Here is a 23,164-nt window from a genome sequence, read left to right as displayed (position 1 = left end):
ATATATTTATATATATTTGTATATATATATTTATATATATTAGTATATATATATATTATATATATATAATTATATATATTTGTATATATATATTTATATATATTTGTATATATATATATTTATATTTATATATTTATATATATTTGTATATATATATTTATATATATTAGTATATATATATATTATATATATATAATTATATATATTTGTATATATATATTTATATATATTTGTATATATATATATTTATATTTATATATTTATATATATTTGTATATATATATTTATATATATTTGTATATATATATATTTATATTTATATATTTATATATATTTGTATATATATATTTATATATATTTATATATTTATATATATATATATTTATATATATTTGTATATATATATTTATATATATTTGTATATATATATTTATATATATTTATATTTGTATTTATATATATATATAGTTATATATATATTTATATATATTTTTGTATATATATTTATATATATATAGTTATATATATATTTATATATATTTTTGTATATATATTTATATATATATAGTTATATATATATTTACATATATATTTATATATATATTTATATATATATATATTTATATATCTATTTATATATATATATATTTATATATATATATTTATATATATATATATTTATATATATATAGTTATATATTTATATATGTATATATTTGTATATATATGTTTATTTATATATATATTTATATATATATTTTTTTATATATGTTTATATATATATTTATATAAATATATATTTATATATATATATATATTTGTTTTTATATATTTATATATATTTATAAACTTTTATATATATAGTCAATATTAGGCACGCCCGAAACTGGAGGGAGGGTAAGTACTTTTTGTCGGACCGTCATTTTAAAAATCTACCAAAAATTAGGTAATTATGCAATCAATACTAAATATTCAGCGATTATTAAGAGAAGAATGATCTTTATAACAATGTACTTATTTTTCGTAAACTATATTTATATAAATATGTTTTTTGCTTACAACCTCCCCTTGTTTTGGGCGGGTTCCAAATATGCTTAAAATAATCAGCTTAAACTGAACAAAGCATATTAAGTTTGTTGTAAGGGACGCGATTATAGATAAAAAAAAAACTTGCTTGCATACCTTATTTTGATGTCTGAATTCGGTGAATATGGTAAGTAAAATAATTCATTTAAATTAAGCAAAATAATTTTTTTTTTTAATATTTATACGAAAAAAGCCATTTTTATGTATTTGATAAATAAATTAACAATTTCTTTTTGCGAGCCGAATAATGCATGACCATTATTAAACAGGGCATGCTTTGAAGAATCGATACAAAAAAAATCGATAAATATTGTGCCCTTTGTGTTAAAAATATCATTATTTTTTCGATCAAGTTTGGAAACGTTTGCCGCCTTTCGACTATGGTGGACCAAATGCGCTGAAATAATTTTTTTTATTCTGCTTTAAATTGCCCTCCCCCCTCCCCATTTTGGAGAGCCTTGCCCCCACACATATACACATTAAAAACCAAACTCAAACACATGGTCATCCATCTGGTGCTGGCCAGCGTTAATAATACATTGAAATTTTCGTCACTGAACAATAAGTTTTCTTTTTTTTTTTTGGCTTTTTGGTCTTCCGTAGTTTGCTTTTTATCAAGCACAAATGTAAACAGTAATCAAATCGATTCGAAGTAATTGATTGCCTATATGAATAAGTGGAATTATTTGAAATCCAGGTACTTATATTATAATAGTGTTGCATATTCTCATAGAAAATCACCCTAAATCTTATTTAGACAAGAAATAAACAAATTAATTCTTTCAAAAACATTTTTTTATTATTATTCATATACGTTTTTTTGTGCAAAACAAAAAACGCCAATTGTTAACTTTTGGGGAAAATTTAATATTTAAAATTTAATTAAAAATTGTAGAAAAAGTTTTACATTATTCTGTTTTCTATATAATAAAATTCAGGGTTTTATCTTTCTGGAAAAAAAATGTTACTCAGAAATAATGGATTTTAATAAATGTAATTTCGTTTTAAAAAACAACTTGATTTTTCGGCCATTTTTGGCGGTGCCTAGTTAAAATGAAGCGGTTTTGCTCTTTTGGCTTGGAGCAAAGTGTATTATCTATTTTCTTGGGAGGCACGTAAAGTAGGAACACTGTAGCAACATTATCAGGGCTGTGACAAGAGAACATTCTTTTAATTCTGGTGTCTCTTAAGTATATATCCGACACAGTAAGACACAGTCAACAACCGAAAACCACACCAAAACATATAAAATATTAACGGATATATAATCGAGAATCCATACAATGAAAATAATATGCTGTTATCACAGCCCTTGTCATTACTATTGACACAAGTTCACTAAATGTGCGATTCGAATCACTAACTATTGTGTTGTATTTGCTTAGCTGGTCACGGTGACCTGAGTTTGTCCCCGGCTGGGAACAGCATCAAATAGGAAGGATCTTGTGTCTGAAATTGTTCCTGTCGAATAAATCAGTGCATTAACTTTTTTAGAAGAAAAGAATTGTTTGAATCAATGGGAGGTAGTTCAGGAAGGGGAGATTTTGTTTTAGTAGCAGGCGAGAAATCGGGGAATCGAAGGGGTCAAATGACTTGGTGTACAGCACAATATATGAATAACCTATCACCAAGACCATCTAATATATATATATATATATATATATATATATATATATATATATATAATCATTCAAATTAAAATCAATTAGAAATCCTATGTGTGTGTGTGTGTGTATATATATATATATATATATATATATATATATATATATATATATATATATATATACGACATGTATACATATACACACATATATACGGTATAATCACGTTTGACACACCGGTTCCCATTAGATCACCAAAGTTAAGCAACGATGAGCCTGACCAGTACCAGATGGGTGACCATTCGGATTTTCCAGGTGCTATATCTGCTCTCCACTTATCTCAGTATTGTTTCACCAATCGTCCTGGACTTCTCCTTGCTATTGGACTCAAGCAGTGCCGATTCAGTAGAGGTGTGGTTAAGGATTGCAGGGAGTATCCTTTGTCTTTCGAGACTGAACGGAGACATCGATATATACACATAAGCGGCATAATCATGCTGAGACACCAGTTCTCGTCAGATCACCAATGTTAAGCAAGGAGTAGCCTGGCCAATATCAGATGGGTATATGCTGTATGTGCTCTGCGCTTATTTCGGCATTGTTTCCAGTCGTCCTGAAATTTCTACTTGCCACTGGTATTTAATAGGGCCGACTAACCCTAACCCTAATCCGACTCAGAAGAGATGTTGTTGGAGATTGCACAACTATTGCCACAAAAATATTTGCGCACGAGTTGCTGAATCATCAGTGATATTTTGTGGTATTCATCGAAATCGATGAACAGACATATATGTACAAACACATACACACACGTGTATATATATATATATATATATATATATATATATATATATATATATATATATATATATATGCCCACTATACACATACACATGTGGATGTGCATATATACTAGAAGAATACACATTCTAGATAGATAAAATTAATTTTGTAAGCAGACCAGTTTTGCACCCCCTATGAATACTGAAATCAAGATATATTGAGACTAAACCTTAAGGCTAGAATCCTTATTCCAATTTTGATCAAAAGCCACTACATGATTTTGATCCTAGGAAAATGTCTAAAATGTAAGATTTCTGTTTAAGGTATTTTAAAAAGAAACTGAAATTCAAGTAAGCTTGCTTAATTGGTGTCTAACGACTATGAATCAAATTTAATGCAAATCTGAAATCTTTCAATTACCAAATGAGTCGCGGTACCCATCTTATACTAAAGACCATTCACAATACTTTGAAGAAATTATAATTTGGGAAATATCAATTGATGTCGAACAGCTATTGTTGAAATGTCAAAAAAATTGGAAGTATCTGAATTTTCACAATGTCTCCTTTACATAAAAGTAAATTAAAGTCGATGCCCACCACATTTTCTACCCTCGGACCAAGCGTCTGTGTTCTGAAATTCATGATCGGTTGATTAGTTTAGGACTGAATCATAAAAATGCAATTATATAACTATACCTAATCTTATATGGATAGAGAATGGATGGATGTTCGTCCATCGGAATGATGATGATCATCGGATCATCCTGGAAACATGATACATGAAACACGCTGAATTGGGAAACAAGGGTTTGGAAATCCCGTACCACAACTCTTGGAAATAATGCCGAGATAAACAGAGAGCATATAAAGCATCTGGTATTCGCAAATGTTTACCGATTTTAGGACTGACCAGACTCAACGATGCTTAATCTCGATGACCTCATGGGAACCGGTGTATCAACATGATTATGCTGTATCAGTGTTGGGACGATTGATTGGAATCAGGAATCGGAAAAATCAGAACTTTTGGGGTTATCGGAATCGGAAAATCTGTGCCTATTTTCCAATGCCAAAAACGATTTTTTTTTAATTGTCTCTTTTATTGGATTATTTTTTTTTAACAAAATCTTCCACTGTTGGTACTAATGTTCATATAATCAATATTTATTGATTTTAAACAACCAGTAAAACTGAAATTTGAAGATCATTCCCCACAAATGTATTTTTATATTTGAGAAAATACGTGCACATTTAACATGTTTGTTTTTTTTTGTTTTTGTTTTTTTAACGGTAATCGGAAAAAATAACACCTAAATAGTTAAATAATTAGAGATTAATAAAGAATCGAAATCTGGAATTTAGTATGGAATCAGAAGTGGAAAAAAATATTGGAATCGTCCCATCACTAATATATATATATATATATATATATATATATATATATATATATATTGATTATTCCCAATTGGTTATTATATTGTACCCATTATATAATAGTGACTTCAAAAGTAAAAGTAAAAGAAAGAAAAAACATGATTTGGATGCCATCAGTTAGAATCGAAATTGTTTGGTAGAGACCATTCCTGACAAGGTCATTTATATATATATATATATATATATATATATATATATATATATATATATATATATAATCTGTAACATATGCCAATGTGAAATAATAAAATATATATATATTATACACATACATATTATCCACATACACATATATTATACGCACAATCACACGTATATACGCATCTACATACATACACATATATTTACACCTATAAATACATATGCATAAACACCTACATATAGATTCAGGCATACCCATATATATATGCTGTATACTTAAAAGTGACTGAAAGTAACCCCTATATTTTTTCACGCCCTTGGGCTAAAAGCTATAGATTCTTTTTTGTGATTAAGGTGAAGAGATATCATCAGATCGTACTGTGTGGGTGGTCCGTTTGGGGCTTCTAGTCGTCTCTACCAGGTGGATGCCCAAGTTTGGGAGGATGGGCACTAAAATAGAAGGTGAAAATTTAATGGAAAACTTTTAGAAAAAAAAAGGGGTGGGGGTGCATGTTCAAAATAAGGACGAAAACCGGAAAGTCACAAAATTGAATTTCCATTAGAAAAAAAATGTTATCTACTTAATTTTTATGTCCATTTCAAATGAAAGTAACGTTATCTACCTACCGCAATTAGTTAAATATTACTACATTATTAATTAAAAAGTACTTTTACGATTTCACGATCTATTGATCTGCCATTATTATTTTGAAATGCAACTTGAAAAAGTGAAATAGCTCATAGTTTGGGATCTATTTATTATTTAAGTATAACTTGCGATTCTTTTAAAACTATTTTCATTAATAATTAATTTTCTACTTCATTTTTCGTAATTTTTGGACATTTTACTAATTTCGACATGACAATTAAGTAGATGTCATTGGTTTAAATTGAAATTTGATAATTCGAATTTCGTTCTTATTTGGGACAGATGCGAAAAAATGAAAAAGAAGAAAAAAAATTTTTTTATCTATATAATGCTAGGTAAGTGTATATAGTGATACACTTGCAGGGTGACTCGACATTGGCCGGGATTGAATGATGATCGAATGTTTCACATTCCCATATTTTTATCGGTGAAATCGATCATTTTTCAATCAAATTGATTCATTGCCTGCTCTTGTTGGGTTGGTTGTTTGGTTGTTTTTGTTTTACGGCATATCAACCCTTTTTGGGTTATTTAATGCCGAATCCAAAGATTTTAAAGAAAAAATTTTTGATAGAATATATTTGTTGTTTTCAAGTCATTTTCTATTTAACCCATAGTTGGGACCCTAACAAGTACTACCACTCCGGGTTAGAGTGGACCTGGGAGCAATGGTAATTAAAGGGTGGCACCACACTCCCCAAAGCCCACAATCTGGGGCCTCACCACTGGATATAGTTTAAGGTCATATCCAAGACCCCCATTGAGGGACTTTTACCCTCTGCAGGGGGGCAGTCGGTGTATTCTAATGCCCCACCGACAGGGCCCTCTTGTTGGGTACCCATCGTGGTGCACCAGAAGAAAGCTCACATGCCTCTCGCAGTGATTTAGTTCACAATACATTGTCGTCTACATTGCACTGTAGAGAAACTACTGTTGACTTTATAAAATTATTTTTATATATAATAGCTTGAATTAAAATTTAAAGCGCAAAAGTCAAGTATCATGCTTTAATTGTGCTCTACGCAGAAACATTCCTTTCGAATATGCCCTTATCATATCAAAAAACCTACTGTTGATTTTATATGTTGAGCCTTTCGACTTGTGTGGTAATACAACTTTTCAAATGCACTTGTGATGTTAGGCTGTGAAAGGTGTTAACTTTGGTCAAAATCGCCTGTTCCTTCTTTCATCGGATTATTTCGATTATCGATACTTATCGAAGACATTCCAATACAAAACCTATCTAAGAAAACTGCCAGACACATGTGAGATTTCATAAAAATCAGGCCGGCCGTTTTAGAATCCATAGGGAACGAATTCACAGACACACAGATAAAGTTCTTTTTATATAATAGCAGAGATAGAGATATTTTATGCACATGATTCACTCCTAAACTAATTGAACAAGCATTATGAATTTTGAATTACAACTACTAGGTGTATTAGGTCCGAATGTGGGCTATATTTAGTTAAATTTAGTCTCATACACAGATAAAACCGGGATGGAAGCATTTTGAGAAAATTTACATACCTTCGATTTTTATGATATTTAAACAATGTGTTAGATGTTAATAAATATTTCCCAAATTTCAGTTTCTTTAGAAAATATTCAACTGTTTTTGGGAAGGAGGGGAGCATAATCTGCATACACGCTCCCATTTTAATATTCAAATATTTTAGATTTGCATCGAATTTGATCCATAGTCATTAGACACCAATTAAGCAAGATTCCCTGGATTTCCATTTCTTTTTAAGCCTCCTTAAGCTTAAGTTTTCAGTTTTAAACATTTTCTAGAAACAAATCATGTAAGGGATTTTGATCAAACTTTGAATAAGGATTCTAGACATAAGGCTTAGTATTAGTATTATTAGCATATCTTGATTTTAATCTTCATAAGGGGACATAAAAGTGGTACAGAACGGTTCTGTTTGGGGAATTAGTTTTACCCGTATTCTGACGAGTATTTTCTTATATATATATATATATATATATATATATATATATATATATATATATATATATATATATATATATATATATATATACTAGCAAAAGTACCCGTTGTTGACTGGGTTCAAAAACAGGGACTCTGATTTATGAAAGTATGATAGGTTATGAAAAGGAAGGGTTGTAAAGAGATAGCTTCGAATTTGGGGGTATCAAAACCAAAGCAAAATATGATGAAAGTAAAAATAAAATAGATAAACTCCATAATTTATTATACCATACCTGTTCACATTGAAACACTTATCACAATATTCTGTGGATCTATATTAAAAACCTTGTTAAACTTTGTGACATATTTCCATTCTATGGAGGTCAGGTGCGAACTAACACCCCATAATTTTATTATACCATATTTCTTCAAACTGAAACATAATTATCAAAGTATACTTACACAGATAGATATGAAAAGTCTTCATTAAAGTTTGTGCCTATTTCCATTCTATGGAGGCCAGACGTGAACGCAGACCCTACAAATTTATTATACCATCCCTATTTAAGTTAAAACATACTTATCAAAGTATTATTATGTACATCTATATCAAAAACCCTTGTAAACGTTTTTTTTTTAATTTTTTATTTCCATACTTTGTGGACCAGGCGCATACGCAGACCCCACAATTTTAATGAATCATCATTATGCCAGATCAAACATACCCATTCCTGTGTCTCGATACATCTTCTATCATTATGTGATCAATTTTCTATAATAATCAACCTATAGGAGCCTATTCGTGACCAGACACACATACAGACGTTCAGCTTTATATATATATATATATATATATATATATATATATATATATATATATATACAATTATATAAATGCAACTTTGTCTGTAAGTGTGTGTGTGATTTTGTTCCTTATAGACTCTGAAACGCTGAATAGATTTTCTTTAAAATTTACAGAACTTTAGTGTATAAGTCAGGGAGTGATCTTAGTTAAGTTTTGTCTCAGAATACCCCCGATAATTATTGATAATCAAAACCGCTATTTTAATTCATCTATTATCAGTAAAGCCAATTTTTCCATGTCGTCGCTTAGCAACAATGATAGAACAATGGGCAGCGGAAATTCTACTGTGGGTAAATTGATAGCATGTTTCTTTTTTTGCTTTTTTTTACATGACGTGGTCTGTAGGTTCAAACTCCGCACATAAATTTCCTAAATTTTTTTCATTAACTGGAAAGAATTTTTTAATACTTGAAAATTTCCGTGTTTTTTAGCAGTGCAAAAGTAAATTATGTTGCTGTTTTTTTAATGTCCATTGAACAAGCAACTGATCCTAAAGAAATTGCAAAACAGTCTACACACATCTGTAGTGAAAATGTGATTCAGAGGTTTCGTATATGTCGGTTTAACAAAACATAGGGCCCCAACAGCCCCAAGTAGTATGCCCGGCACCATAAGATAAGGAATTTTTGACACAGTTGACTAATTGTAGAACTATACAGCGACAACCACATAAACTTACAGTGAATAGATAGTCGATGTTGATCCTGTGTGTTTTTTTTTCGCATACGGTTCAAGAAATCATGGCCCCAAAACCTCGCCAAAGTAGGCATCAAAGCAACCCCCGAGCAACCCCAGATAATACTGCTTGTATATATTGTATATATATATATATATATATATATATATATATATATATATATATATATATATATATATATATATTCCATGGAGTCTGGGTGACAACAAGTCTCCCCAGATTACCGGTACTCTCCACCTCTTTTGAAAACCTTTGCAAATGTCTTTGCGTTATTGCAACAGCCACTTGCTATTGAATTCTGGTTGGTCTTCACTTGAATATGGGTGGCAACAAGCCTACCAAAGTCTCAGTTCTCTTCAGTTGAGGTCTGATTAGTATAGATTTTCGAGTCTGACATAAAGATTCTGGAATTCGAAAAATAACATGAAATTGAAAAATGTCGTCGGAGGTTACATCGACTGAAACGTTGTGAGAATAGCATCCAAGATGACGGCAGTAGTCAAAATAATGTGCATTTCAATCTTCATCTAAAAAATTTACTACATTGTTTTTTTTTTTGTTTTTTGTTTTTTTTTTAAATTTTTATTTAGTTTGCATTAATATAAGTTTATTACTATACAGGTTCACCCCAAAATAAAGTCACTGCACCTTTTGTTTTTTTGTTTTTTTCTGAATCACATCTTCCTGTCGCCATCTTGATATTTTAATTTCAATCCTCATCTAAAAACTTTCGAAATATAATGTCAAAAACATTTACTACATTGTTTTTTTTTTATTATTTATTTATTTTGCATGAATATAAGTTTATTACTATAGCGGTTCGTACACAAATAAAGTTACTGCTCCTTTGTTTCTTTTCTGAATCACATCTTCCTGTCGCCATCTTGATATTTTAATTTCAATCCTCATCTAAAAACTTTCGAAATATAATGTCAAAAACATTTACTACATTGTTTTTTTTTTTTATTTATTTATTTTGCATGAATATAAGTTTATTACTATAGCGGTTCGTACACAAATAAAGTTACTGCTCCTTTGTTTCTTTTCTGAATCACATCTTCCTGTCGCCATCTTGATATTTTACACAGCAAACGAGAGAGAGAGAGAGAGAGAGAGAGAGAGAGAGAGAGAGAGAGAAAGAGAAAGTCATTGCTCTTTTGTTTTTTCTGAATCTCAATAAGAACGAAGCCTATTCGTTCTGCAAGCGTTTATTCTCCACTGACAATGATCAAGATTTACAAAAGATAGAAACGCAAGAGTCAACCAAGAACAGTAAACATAATAATCCTATATCCCCCCCCAAGTCTTTGTGTCAATACAAACGTGAGTAGTAGATCCAACATTTACAAAGACTGATACTAAAAATAGTAATAATAAGGTATACGCTAGTGAGACATAGATCAGAACGTCGAATCAGACGAAATCTGAAGTGTTGATCATCGTTATGTAATCTTTTAACCACTTCGAGGCCTTCTTAGTAATCCAGTCAAGCTAACTGATTTTTTGGCTGAACCTCAAACAAATTGCCTACAAATGTTTTTGACTTGGATATTGGGCATGAATAACCTTTCTTTCAAATAAAGACATCACGAATATAACTAAGATCTTGATCATAAATAAGAACGAAGTCTATTTGTTCTACAAACGTTTATTGTCCACTGACAACGATCAAGGAAAGATAGAAACGCAACAGTTAAGCAAGAACAGTAAATATGGTAATCCTATGGAATCACATCTTCCCTTCGCCATCTTTTTTTTTTTAACAGAGCCAAAGAAAGAAAATAGGAGAGCGATAGAGAATATTATTTTTATCTCTCTTTGAAAATTTACTCACAAAGATTTACAAAGATAAACTTACAAAAATGTAAAAACAAAAGTTAAAGTAACAAAACATTTGGGATATATATATATATATATATATATATATATATATATATATATATATATATATATATATATATATATATATATATATATATATTTCGATGAGGTACTTCATTCTCAAGACCATGCAAATACAAATGGATGATAATGCTTGATATCAATGCAGGGCATAAAGTCTGTTCACTTCAGCGATATGTAATAATATTTGGATACGGCAAATAGATTTAGCATATAGCAAGAAGAAATGTTAGTGGTTCATTAGAGTTTTCCTGAAACACCAGTTATCAGCCATATTTTAAACATTTTCTTTGGCTTAAATAATCTATGACACAATCGATAAGACGAAAATACATAGCTGTTTTTTTTCTGCTTGCTAATGCCCCCAAAAGTTATTACATTGTTTTTTTAATTTTGGTATGCATTTTATATAAGTATAATATGTTTATGTATAATATGTATATGTATTTATAACTCAGCTCGGAAGGCGAGTTGAAAAGGTTGCCACAAAAGATCCTGCTCCAATGTTTTCTGCGAACAACATCTGACGCCATTTTGATCTTTTACTTCAAAAGCGGAAAGAGAAAGAAAGAGAAAGAATATCAGCCCACTTTTTCATTGCAAGTCTAGTTACAAAGGAAAAGGGCATAATTACAAAATATTAATTAATTAATTAATTAATTAATTAATTAATTAAAGCTCAGAAACAAAAATTAAAGTAAGAAAACATCTGGGATGTATTTCTCCCGCGAATATTTTCAACAACAAATAAAATATAGTCTTCATGTATACGTGGAGTTTTTATACGAATCTCATTTTTTTTTATTCTCTTCATCGTCATTTCTTTTCAGTGTAGAAAGATGACGCAATTTTATGTACTTGATTTTTATGTCGATTTCAACTGAAAACGATGTTATCTACTTAATTGCTGTGTCGCAATTAGTTAACTATTACTACATTATTACATAAAACATGTACTTTCCCGATTTTACGATCCATTGATCCGCCATTATTTTGAAATGTAACTTAAACAAGTGAAGTAACTCGTAGTTTGGGATTTGCTCATTATTTAAGTATAAGCTGCAATTATTTCAGAATCTATTTTCATTAATAATTAATTTTCTACTCTATCATTTTTCATAATTTTTGGATATTTTACTAATTTCGACATGAGTTTTCTTCAAGGTTTTATTTAGAGAGAATTTACTAATGGAGATGAACTAATGTTCCATTACTAATTGTTTACTTCCTAATTTTAATTTTCAAACTTAAGAAATGAGAGACGCAGACAGACAGACAGACACCTAAATAGAATTCGCTTAAATTATTTCCAGATTATTGACCGAGTATCCCACTCGCATGGCTTCGACTGAGAGACTTACTGAAAACCTTAGTTTTCTCTTGCTTAAAAAAAAAGTGACGTCATTCATTATCCCTCATCATTCGACTCCTGTTTTGACCTCTGCTGCTGCCTTGTCCTCCATCTTTTATTTAACTCTGCGAATGATTTTGTTTTACCGATCTGGGTTATCATCATGTGCTCAATGTGACACTTGTCATAATTCACACTAGCTAACTTAATCGCTACTGACGTAGGATCCCTAATATATACGTTTGAGAAAATGAAAATACAAAGAGATAACGAAGTTTGATATCAATGCAAGGCATAAAGCCTATTCACTTCAGGGAGATATAATAATATTTGGGTAAAAGAATTTAGCATGTGTGGATGACGAGAAGATATGTTAAGTGGAGAGTGAACGATTGAGTGCAAACCAATATTACCACCACTAGCAGAACCCCTGAAAATTCCATGGAATGAGAAATATATTTACTCCACAAATATATTTTGATAAAGCTGATATTTTTCTGGATAGTGCAACAAATTAGTTTTTTAGACAAGAAAACCAATAACTCGCAGAAAATATGAGTTTATTAACATTCCTATGAAAATAGTGTTTATTGTATTTTAAATATAGAACTGACCCAAATGAGATAAATTAATAAGGACTGTTGCGGGCCAGGATATAAATATCCTAACTCGCTCAAAAAGAAAATAATGAAACGAATGGAAAGAAGGAAACAAAACTCAATTGCTGGATAAAATAAACGTCGTTTATTTTCTGTTGAAAAATGAATATTGAAGGTGTAACTCGTGTTCATGTCCGTGCGTGGAAAGAAGAGTGAGTAATGTAGTGGAAATGGGAATGAGCGTGTAGACAAAGAAAAAGATAGAGGGTTAACATCAGTAAAGCTGCACGCACATGGCGGTACTCGTCCACGTGGAAATGTCTTCAGGCCACTAGCTGTGGACGCAAACTTGTCTGGTTGATGGACCAAAGCAAAAAGGGAAAAAAGAGTGAGAAAGTCAATCCAGTTCATGGAGAGAGAAAGCGTATAAAGTGTACGTACTGTCTGTTGACTCTTGCCCCATACAGTAGCAGGTGGCGTGAGGCGCGCGCACGCCCTGAATGGTTAGTCGACCACTCAGCTCGGAAGGCGAGTTGAAAAGGGAAGAAACAGCTTATTGCTCTTGCTTTTATAGTTGTTTCTGGTGGTCTTTTGTGCATGTGTGGATTTCCTTTAAAGGGGAAGTGACGTTGTCCATGTGTGCGTACATGTGTGTGTATGTTAGCATGTGTGTATATGCACGTGAATGTGAGTGTATGTACGCAAACGTGAATATATGTACGTGTGTGTACGTGCGCGTGTATGTTTGTGTGCGCGTATGTATACTGCTTATACACACAGTCACATCTCAAGCCATATTTCTTGTCATATACATATATGGCTTGAGATGTGAACGCGTGCTTTTGTGTGAGACTAGAAAGGGCTCGCACAGGACTAATAAATATTTAGAAAGTAATATTGTGCTACATAGTTCAATACAACTAATAAAATCACATTGTAAGAAACAATCTTTAATTTACCTTTTTCAGTCCAGCACCTTTTGGCAGACAATGTTCTTTTTGCCCTGTTTCTTTCGAATGTTCCTTTTTTACGTAACGTTTCACCAACTTCTTTCTTCAGTGAAGAACTGCTGCACATTGAAATTACTACGAGTTCCTTTCTCACATCATTACAACAATGATCATATATTATTACAATGATATTCGGCAACGAGGTAACATAAAAGGAGGGTTAACTCTCATATTCTTGTCCAGGGTTGTCAGAGTGACCTTTTTAAAGCCAAAATAAGCAAATTTGGCCTTTTTTTGGAGCAGTTTGTACCTTCAAAAATTGTATTTGGCCTTTTGCAAAGCGTAATGTATGGACTAAGGAAGGAATAAGCAGAATATTATATTGATTGTTGTTGTTTTTGTTGTTCCTGTTTTTGTTGTTGTTGCTGTTTTTGTTTTTGTTGTTGCTGTTTTTGCTGTTGTTATTGCTGTTGTTGTTTTTGTTGTTGTTGCTGTTTTTGTTGTTGTTGCTGTTTTTGCTGTTATTGTTGCTGCTGGCTTTCTAATCTGTTCTTTTTGTTTTTCTTCCACAGACCCTTTTAAGAATCTGGGATTGTTTCTTTGTGGAAGGCCCCAAAGTTCTTTTCCGGTTTTCTCTGGGCCTTTTAAAAATGCACGAGCAGCAACTCCTTCAACAGGTGGACACCATCAGTGTGATGCGTCATTTAAAATGCTGCGCCAAGCTCACTTTTGATATTGACGGGTTGGTCAAGGTAGGTAGACCTTTGCGGGTATTCCAACGAAAAAGTTGAACCATGATTTTACACAACGTTTTAGCCGATGTAACCTCCAATCTTCTTCAGGTGTATCTTGTTAAACTCTGGGATCTTTCTGTCAAACTTAGGAATCTGATGCTAGAATTGTTGACAAGGACCTGTGGCGTGATTAGTTATGCCCGAGAGAACAAGAGTATGTCACCCGTATGGATTAAATAAAGACTTCTGTTTCGTTTCTGACTTTTGGAGATGAGGATTGATTATTCATATTATTTGAATTTTTCGGACTACTCTTCCCATCTTGAATTTTATTCTCAAACCTTTACAGCCGATGCAATCTTCGACCTTCTTCAAATGTATCTTGTTGAACTCTGGAATCTTTCCGTTGAATTCTGAGAATTCTCACAGAATTTTAAACAGAACCGTTTATTTAATCTATGGGGGTAGCATGCTCACATTCCATCAACCATGATCGTGCAGACGTCTTAAATAATTCACAATTGTATTCTTAGAATCACTTGCACTGAGGATTGAACCTTCAACCTCCAGAAGAGTGTCACTTTGAACCGAATTTTTACTTAGTACTTTATACCTTATGCAACAAGTCATTGTCGACAGTTCTAGCATAACAAAATTACGTGCAGATTTCCAAGTTTGACAAGATACACCTGAAGAAGGTCGGAGGTTACATCGGCCGAAATGTTGTTAGAAGAACACTCAAGATGAGAATAGTAGTCTGAATAATACAAATTATAAATCCTAATCTAAAAAAATTTAGAAACTGGATGAATTAATGGCCATAAATGTTCATTAGCCTTTTGTAATTTGGCAGAAAGGCGCAGATGTTAATAAATGTCAAATAAAGTTGATGGGAAACTACTAAGTGTTGACCATAACACCGTTTTCCAAATACAAACGACTATACATTAAAAGCTTGTCTGGACATCAATGTCATATGAAATCGAACGAAAAAATATATGTAAATTAGTGATGGAACGATTCCAATAATTTTTTGATTCTTATACAATTACGCATTTCGTACTAAGCTCCTGATTTCGATACAATTACCGATTCCGATTCTTTTTAAATCTCAGAATATTTAACAATAGATTTGTTATTCATTCCCGATTGTCGTAAAAACACATGTTAAATGTGCAGATATTTTCTGAAGTGTAAAAATACACTTGTGGGAGATGATCTATAAATTTTAGTTTAAAATCAATAAATGGTAGTTTAAAATTAATAAATTTTAGTTTAAAATCAATAAATGGTAGTTTAAAATGAATAAATTTTAGTTTAAAATCAATAAATGGTAGTTTAAAATTAATAAATTTTAGTTTAAAATCAATAAATGGTAGTTTAAAATTAATAAATGGTAGTTTAAAATGAATAAATTTTAGTTTAAAATCAATAAATGGTAGTTTAAAATTAATAAATTTTAGTTTAAAATCAATAAATGGTAGTTTAAAATTAATAAATTTTAGTTTAAAATCAATAAATGATAGTTTAAAATTAATAAATGGTAGTTTAAAATCAATAAATGGTAGTTTAAAATCAATAAATGGTAGTTTAAAATCAATAAATGGTAGTTTAAAATCAATAAATGGTAGTTTAAAATCAATAAATGGTAGTTTAAAATCAATAAATGATAGTTTAAAATCAATAAATGATAGTTTAAAATCAATAAATGGTAGTTTAAAATCAATAAATGGTAGTTTAAAATCAATAAATGATAGTTTAAAATCAATAAATGATAGTTTAAAGTCAATAAATGATAGTTTAAAATCAATAAATGATAGTTTAAAATTAATAAATGGTAGTTTAAAATCAATAAATGATAGTTTAAAATTAATAAATGGTAGTTTAAAATTAATAAATGGTAGTTTAAAATCAATAAATGATAGTTTAAAATCAATAAATGATAGTTTAAAATCAATAAATGGTTATTATTTTATCATTACTACCAGCAGTGGAAGATTTTACTTTAAAGGAAATAATTAATAATAAAAAAAGGCAATTAAAAGAATCGCTTTTGCCATTGCAAAATAGGCACAAATTTTTCCAATTCCAATACCCCCAAAAGTTCCAATTTTTCCAGTTCCTGATTTCTGTTCCGATTAATCGTCCCAACACTAATTCGTATGATCATTGTATGACGTCATGATGTCACAAAAAATATCTTTTCTTTCTTTCTTTGTGCGCCTAACATAAACAGAATGTAAAAATACTTTCTTTACAAAGGCTAATGTTGTAGTCAGCTGGAAGCAGCCTCGCAGCATTGTGTTTCACAGATGAGTAGTTTTAGAAAAGAAACTTTGCCCATGAAAGCTTTGTTTAGCTTTAGGCAGGACGAGGAAGAGTGGTGGAGGGATGATGAAATGTCCATATTACCATTTTTTTTTTTATATGGTTTAGTAAAGTTTATTTTGGAATGTGATTGGAGAGAAAATGAACAGCCTTGTGTAGAGATTGAACTCACAGCTTTGAGATTTCGAGATTTTTGTGGTTATTACATTTTTTCTTACTAAAGAGTCATGCTTATTTAACCCTTATCGCCTTGATAAGTGTCAGGTGGATGCTGGGACTACACCTTGATGATTGGTAATGATGCTGGAAGTTTAGCAGAATTTAATTATTTTAGAAGTCGTCTCAATAAAATTGTTTTATATTGGGCTTGAAAACGACAATGTTGTAACCAGCTGGCAAGCAGCCCTGTGGTATTGCGTTCTACAGACGGCTAGTTCTAGGAAAGAAACTTCGCTCATGCAATTTTTGTTCAGGTTTAAATTAAGAGAGAGGAAGAGGGGGTGAATCATTGGCAGTGGTTGTAGCTAGACGAGTTTTGTTGTGCTTCCTCCCTTATTCTTCTATTTGAACCACTCACCTGTCATTGTCATCTGTTACATCATGTTCTGTAGTGATCGAATGCACATATTTCATCATTATGTTTCTTTTGTTTTCTTTTTATATACTGATCGTATATAAATTGTAACAGAGTGCGGATGTAAATGCATGCAAAATGACGTCACCGGAAAAGAAAAAGAAAAACTATAAAGAAAAAAGAGAAAAGAGAACGATCTTGTGAAAGATCTGGATAACGTTTGCGATCACCTACGAGACGTGAAGGATGCTCACGAAGCGATTTCAATAAATAAAATGTATTCATTTTACTATTTAGATTAATCGGACAATTGCTCTCATCTTGAGTGTTATCTGCACAACGTTTCGATCGATTTAACCTCCGACCTTCGTCAGGTGTTAGTCATCACTATTGGCTGGTAAAAAGGGGGTATCTCTGCACTCTAAGTTTCGAATTTTTGGATCTAGTTGGAAGTAAGTTTACATAAATTATAAAGATAATTTAATTACCAGGGAACCCTAGAGGGCATAATTTTATAACTTATGATTAACGTTATAATTAAATCCATCAACTAATTGTAAGTTCTTAGAAACATAATATTTACGAAACTAAGAGGTTGCTGGTTTCAGTATGCTTAATCGCTTGTTATCGATTTTTTTTAACCAGATGTACTTTTCGATTTTTTTTATATGTTATCATTATGACTGGTCGGAGATTAAAAAGAAAAAAGAGCTACCCCCTTTTTCCCTGCCAAAAATGGCGACTTTAGCACCTGACGGAGGTTGGAGATTACATCGACCGAAACGTTACACTCAAGATGAGAACAATAGTCCGATTAATCTAAATAATACAAACATTCATGCCTCATCTTAAAAATGCAGAACTGTGAAATGTATTAAGAATAAAATTGTTTTTGATATTCCACAATATTTTTTGTCATGGAGACTGTAATCTTTTAAGAAACCAGTTGCGCCCAAAGTTAATCTATTGAGTTAGCATTCTTACAAACAATGGACAAAGAAAACTGTAGACGTTTGAATACTGTACGCTTTATTTTATCAGGATTAATTATGCATTATATATGTTAAAAAAAACACTGGAGATTTTAATCTGTTTATTTCCCAGAACCAATTGTGTCACGTTTTCTCCAATGCTAAAACGCAATGAATACTAGAGCAACAAATAGAGTTCTTATCAAATCGAAATTCTTTTATTATTCGTATCGTTAATGTTTAATACCATTCATGATTGATGGTTTTCTACTGAAGATCAAGTGTTTTTTTTTAACACAGGAATCACCACTTATCAAGGCCTGGAGGCCATTCGAGGATAAGAGTTAATAGGTATACATTAGTCAATGTGATTATAGCATAGTAAACATAAGTAGTAAATTTTTGTAAGAACTTGTTTACATTGGACTTGAAGAAAATCAGATTGTAGTCAGCTGGAAAGCAGGCCAACGGAAGAGAGTTTCACAGTCGTGCAGTTCTAAAGAAGCTTTGTTCATGGAATCTGCGTTTAGGTTTAGGCACAGATAAAGAGTGTGGGAAACTATTGATAGTGGTTTTGGCTAGACGAGTGTTTTTCGTGAAAGTTTGGCGGGGCGGGGGATTGAAGCTCAAACGAGCACCTGCCATGGAAATAACGATAAAGCAGAGACAGGCTCGCAACGTCTCTTCTGTGGGAAAGAGGCTGCAGGGAAGAAAAAAGGGCATCCCCCACTAAGCTACAAAGTCTATTTTGAACTTTGTCAAGGCAGGATAAGCTGCTTCTAGCACCTCCAACCCAGATGTAGTAACAATACTCTATCATTAGCCGTACCTGGCTTTTATATAGATAGAGAATTGCATCAGGAGGAAGATATCTACTGGAGCCATAGGAGGATCTAACCATTTTTCCAGCGACCTTGGCAACGGATTTGATATACATATCCCATTTTAGATCGGGGGTAAAGGTCAAGCCAGAAGCTCCTCAAAAGATGAAGCCTCCCTAAGACGAGAGCCATTCATTTCAATTGATGTCAGATGGGCATCAGAGCGATGATGATAGAAGTTTGGTTTTATTGCTATTACCATAAGAGTTTTATTCGCAACTAACACAGCTACCCGATATTGCTCGTGAAAAGATAGATAACAAAATAGAAAAATCATCCAGGTTGTCATTCTGTGGTTAACCATTTAGCCACCATCATCTCCTAATAGAAGAGTTACAAATGTATAACATTTCTCTTCATTTCGTCTCGCTCCCTTATTTTCCCCTCTCTTCTCATTTCTCTCCTTTATATTCCATCTCTGTCTGTCTGCCTGTCTGTCGATCTGTCTGTCTGTCTCTCTCTCTCTCTAACTCTCTCTCTTTCTCTCTCACACACTCTCTCTCACTCACTCACTCACACACACACACGCACACACACACACACACACACACACACACACACACACCGTCTTTCGCTTTCTTTAGCAACTGGGGAAAAAACACTGACGAATTATTACATATAACATTACTAATATACTATTACTACTAATACTGATAATAACAATAATGGAATATTTTTCTATCTATATTAGAAATGGAGGAAATTCTTTGCTTTCATTTTTATTATCAGCTATTTTTAAGATGAAGCCTCTGATTCTTTGCTCATAAACTAAGTTTGCGTACGTGATTAGTCTTTCCTTTCAATTTTATTATTATCAGTTATCATTAATAGTAAAATTAAATTTGCATAGGCGATGATTGAATCTAGCTGGACACGTGTACGTTCATATTATTTCCAGTTATCTGCAATGCATAAATCTAACCTTACACAACATATTAGGTCGGAGGATTTGTTGAAAGTATTACATTTGTTAAGGACAAGTAGGTTATACTGATACTGGATAAACCTTTTTTTCTTCTTTAATCAATCGTGTGTTGTATGGTGTCCAAGTATTTTTAATATTCCGAGATTAAAATCTCCTTTTCAAACTGTGTTTGTACCAAATACAACAAGAATTCGTCTTATTACTACAACTGAAAGGGATTTTCCTTTTTTTCTCAAGGCTGCTGCAACCAAGGTTGGCTCCCTCTACCGTGCTAGAAAACTACTTACGCCTGAAAGTATCCTGTACCTCTATAAGGCCACCATTCACCCATGTATGGAGTACTGTTGTCACATCTGGGCTAGTGCATCTGCTGCTTGTCTCTCACTCCTGGACAGGGTTCAAAAGAGAGTCGCCAATCTGATAGGTCCTGAACTGTCATCTAGGCTTCAGCCTCTGTCCCATCGACCAGATGTTGCATCCCTCTGCCTGTTCTACAAATACTTTAATGGTGAATGCTCTGACGAACTGCAAGCACTTGTACCTCCTCAATGTAACTACCCCCGACAAACCCGACAAGCTACTAAGTCTCATCCCTTTACAGTAGAGATCCCTAGGTGCAAGAAACCCTTTTACTCCAATAGTTTCTTCCTCAGAACTGCGGGTCTTTGGAACTCCCTTCCGGGATTCTGCTTTCCCAACTGTACTGATATGCAGAAGTTCAAGTGTAATGTTAACAAACATTTTTCTACTCATCTCCCTTCATAATGCCCCTGCAAATTAAGTCCCTGATAGTAGCCCCCTGCTTCAAAGTGGCACTGTGCCTTGTTTGGGGTGAAAATTGAATAAAAAATAAAAAAATTAAAAAAAATTAAAGACATATTCCAAGCATTACTCAAGTCTTGTTAAGCCAACTAGATTGGCGCCAAATAAACACTATTTATTATTGAGCACAATTATATAAACACAGTGAGGATTCACTGGATTAACTTCTTCGGATAAAATTTCATTGATGATAGCATTCCCAACACGCAAAGAAAGAAAGGCATGTCTTACAAGGAGAAACTAAAGATTGGAGCTCAGTTGAGCGTTTTCATGGAATAACGATAGACTAGCAACATCTCTTCTGTGAGAAAGGGACTGTGGAAAACAAAAATGACCATCACCCACTAGATTTCAAAGTTGATATTAATCTCCACTTTCACTAATATACTTTAAGAAAGCCATGGATTCATCTCTACCTTAGCTACCAATGGCTTAGAAGATGAAAAAAGAATTTCAATCTAATTGACTTAACAACACTGAAAATGAAGGAAACTCTTCTTAGAATATGTTATTTTATTTTAAACAGCCCGTGTATTAAGCACACATTCCAAACATATTCGTCATTAGAATAAAACTAAAACCAAGATTAACATATTTATAGTTGGCGTTTATAAAGAACAGAAGAGATCACCCTCACTTGATTTCGAAGTTGATTTTTGAATTCTCTCGACAATAAAGAGTTCTTTAAGTTGCGTCTATCCAGTTTTTTTTTGTTTTTTTTTGTTGTTTTGTTTTGTTTTGTTTTTTCGTATTGCTTTTCATATTACAATGAGAAACCAGATTGGAGCTTTGTTTAGCGCCTTCTATTGAACTAAGTAGGATAGAGAGATAGATAGACTAGCAAATTCTCTTCGGCGAAGCAAGAAAGAGAAGTCTTGCCGTGTGTGCTCAGCGAGTGAGTTCAGGCGAAGAAAAGGAAGAACAAACATGGCGGCCAGCATTTTTATTTCGTCCGTTCTCGCATAATCTCGTGTGTGCGTGAAGATGGAACCTATAAAACGATGTTCATTTCTGGGTGCTGGGAGACGATTCCCGATCAGCCAGGAGAGAAGGCAACGAGAGTAGAGACAAGAGACAGAGGACTGTAGCGATAATCTTTCTTGAACATTCCGTTTGTGTATTTGAGGTGAACCCCCTCCCCCATTTTACATCAGAAATAGAAGAGCTCATCTCCCACTAGATTTCAAAGTTGATTTTATTTAAACTCTACTTAGACTAATACACTTAAGGAAGGTATGAATCCATATCTACTTTACTGTTTCACTAATAGCTTGGAAGAGGAAATCTTATGTTGTTAGTCACCCGGAAAACACCAGAAAGTGTTATAACGGTCAGTTTTTATGATTTGTAAAAGTAGAATGCCAGGACGAATCTTATCAAAGTGAAAAGTTACGTTAAGTTGAAATATTTACATTTAATAATTCTCTGGAATGTAAACTTTATATTAATTTGATGAAATTCAAGCTAACCATAATATAAACAGATACGTGACAGAAACGCGGCAAGGATCTTTAGGATGTAGTGATGACGTAATGGAAAAGATAGATTTTGAGACGTAGAGTTTTAGTTACGAGGGAGATCAATTTGATACGCAACGCGTTAGCGAATGGACGGGGTTTTGGACAGGATGTCCGTTGAAGTCAGAAGGGGGTGGGGGCAACTAAGCAAATTGTAGTCCTAAACAAAGTGTGAATTCACGTCTGAGCGTTTTCACTTCCGGAGAAAAGTGCCTTTAATTTTAGGTCGCATGGAAGGAAGATTGGAGGTACCTATTTACTATGCCTCTCCACGGGACAGAGTTAGACACCAGGGTTGTTTTTTAACGTGGAGAAAAGGTACAAAAATAAAAATTGTCTCAGTCGTGAAGGATTTCTCCTCCACCGAAAGAGAACAAGAAATAGAAGTGCAGCATCTGAAGAACAGATGGTA

General features: G+C 32.3%; 1 protein-coding gene across 7 annotated transcripts in view; it reads left to right on the top strand.

The window, feature by feature from the left end:
* Positions 1-23,164, top strand: part of LOC145241414 (uncharacterized) — a 607,975-nt gene that overhangs the window by 494,342 nt on the left and 90,469 nt on the right. For all 7 annotated transcript variants that reach the window (XM_080104346.1, XM_080104342.1, XM_080104349.1 and 4 more), the window contains one exon: positions 14,573-14,752. In XM_080104346.1, the coding sequence (XP_079960472.1) occupies positions 14,573-14,752 (180 nt within the window). The remainder of the gene's footprint in view (positions 1-14,572; positions 14,753-23,164) is intronic.

Source organism: Euprymna scolopes, chromosome 20, assembly GCF_053919585.1.
Source record: "Euprymna scolopes isolate OS-2025 chromosome 20, ASM5391958v1, whole genome shotgun sequence".
Taxonomy (NCBI): domain Eukaryota; kingdom Metazoa; phylum Mollusca; class Cephalopoda; order Sepiida; family Sepiolidae; genus Euprymna; species Euprymna scolopes.
This window is presented reverse-complemented; position numbering and strand designations above follow the sequence as displayed.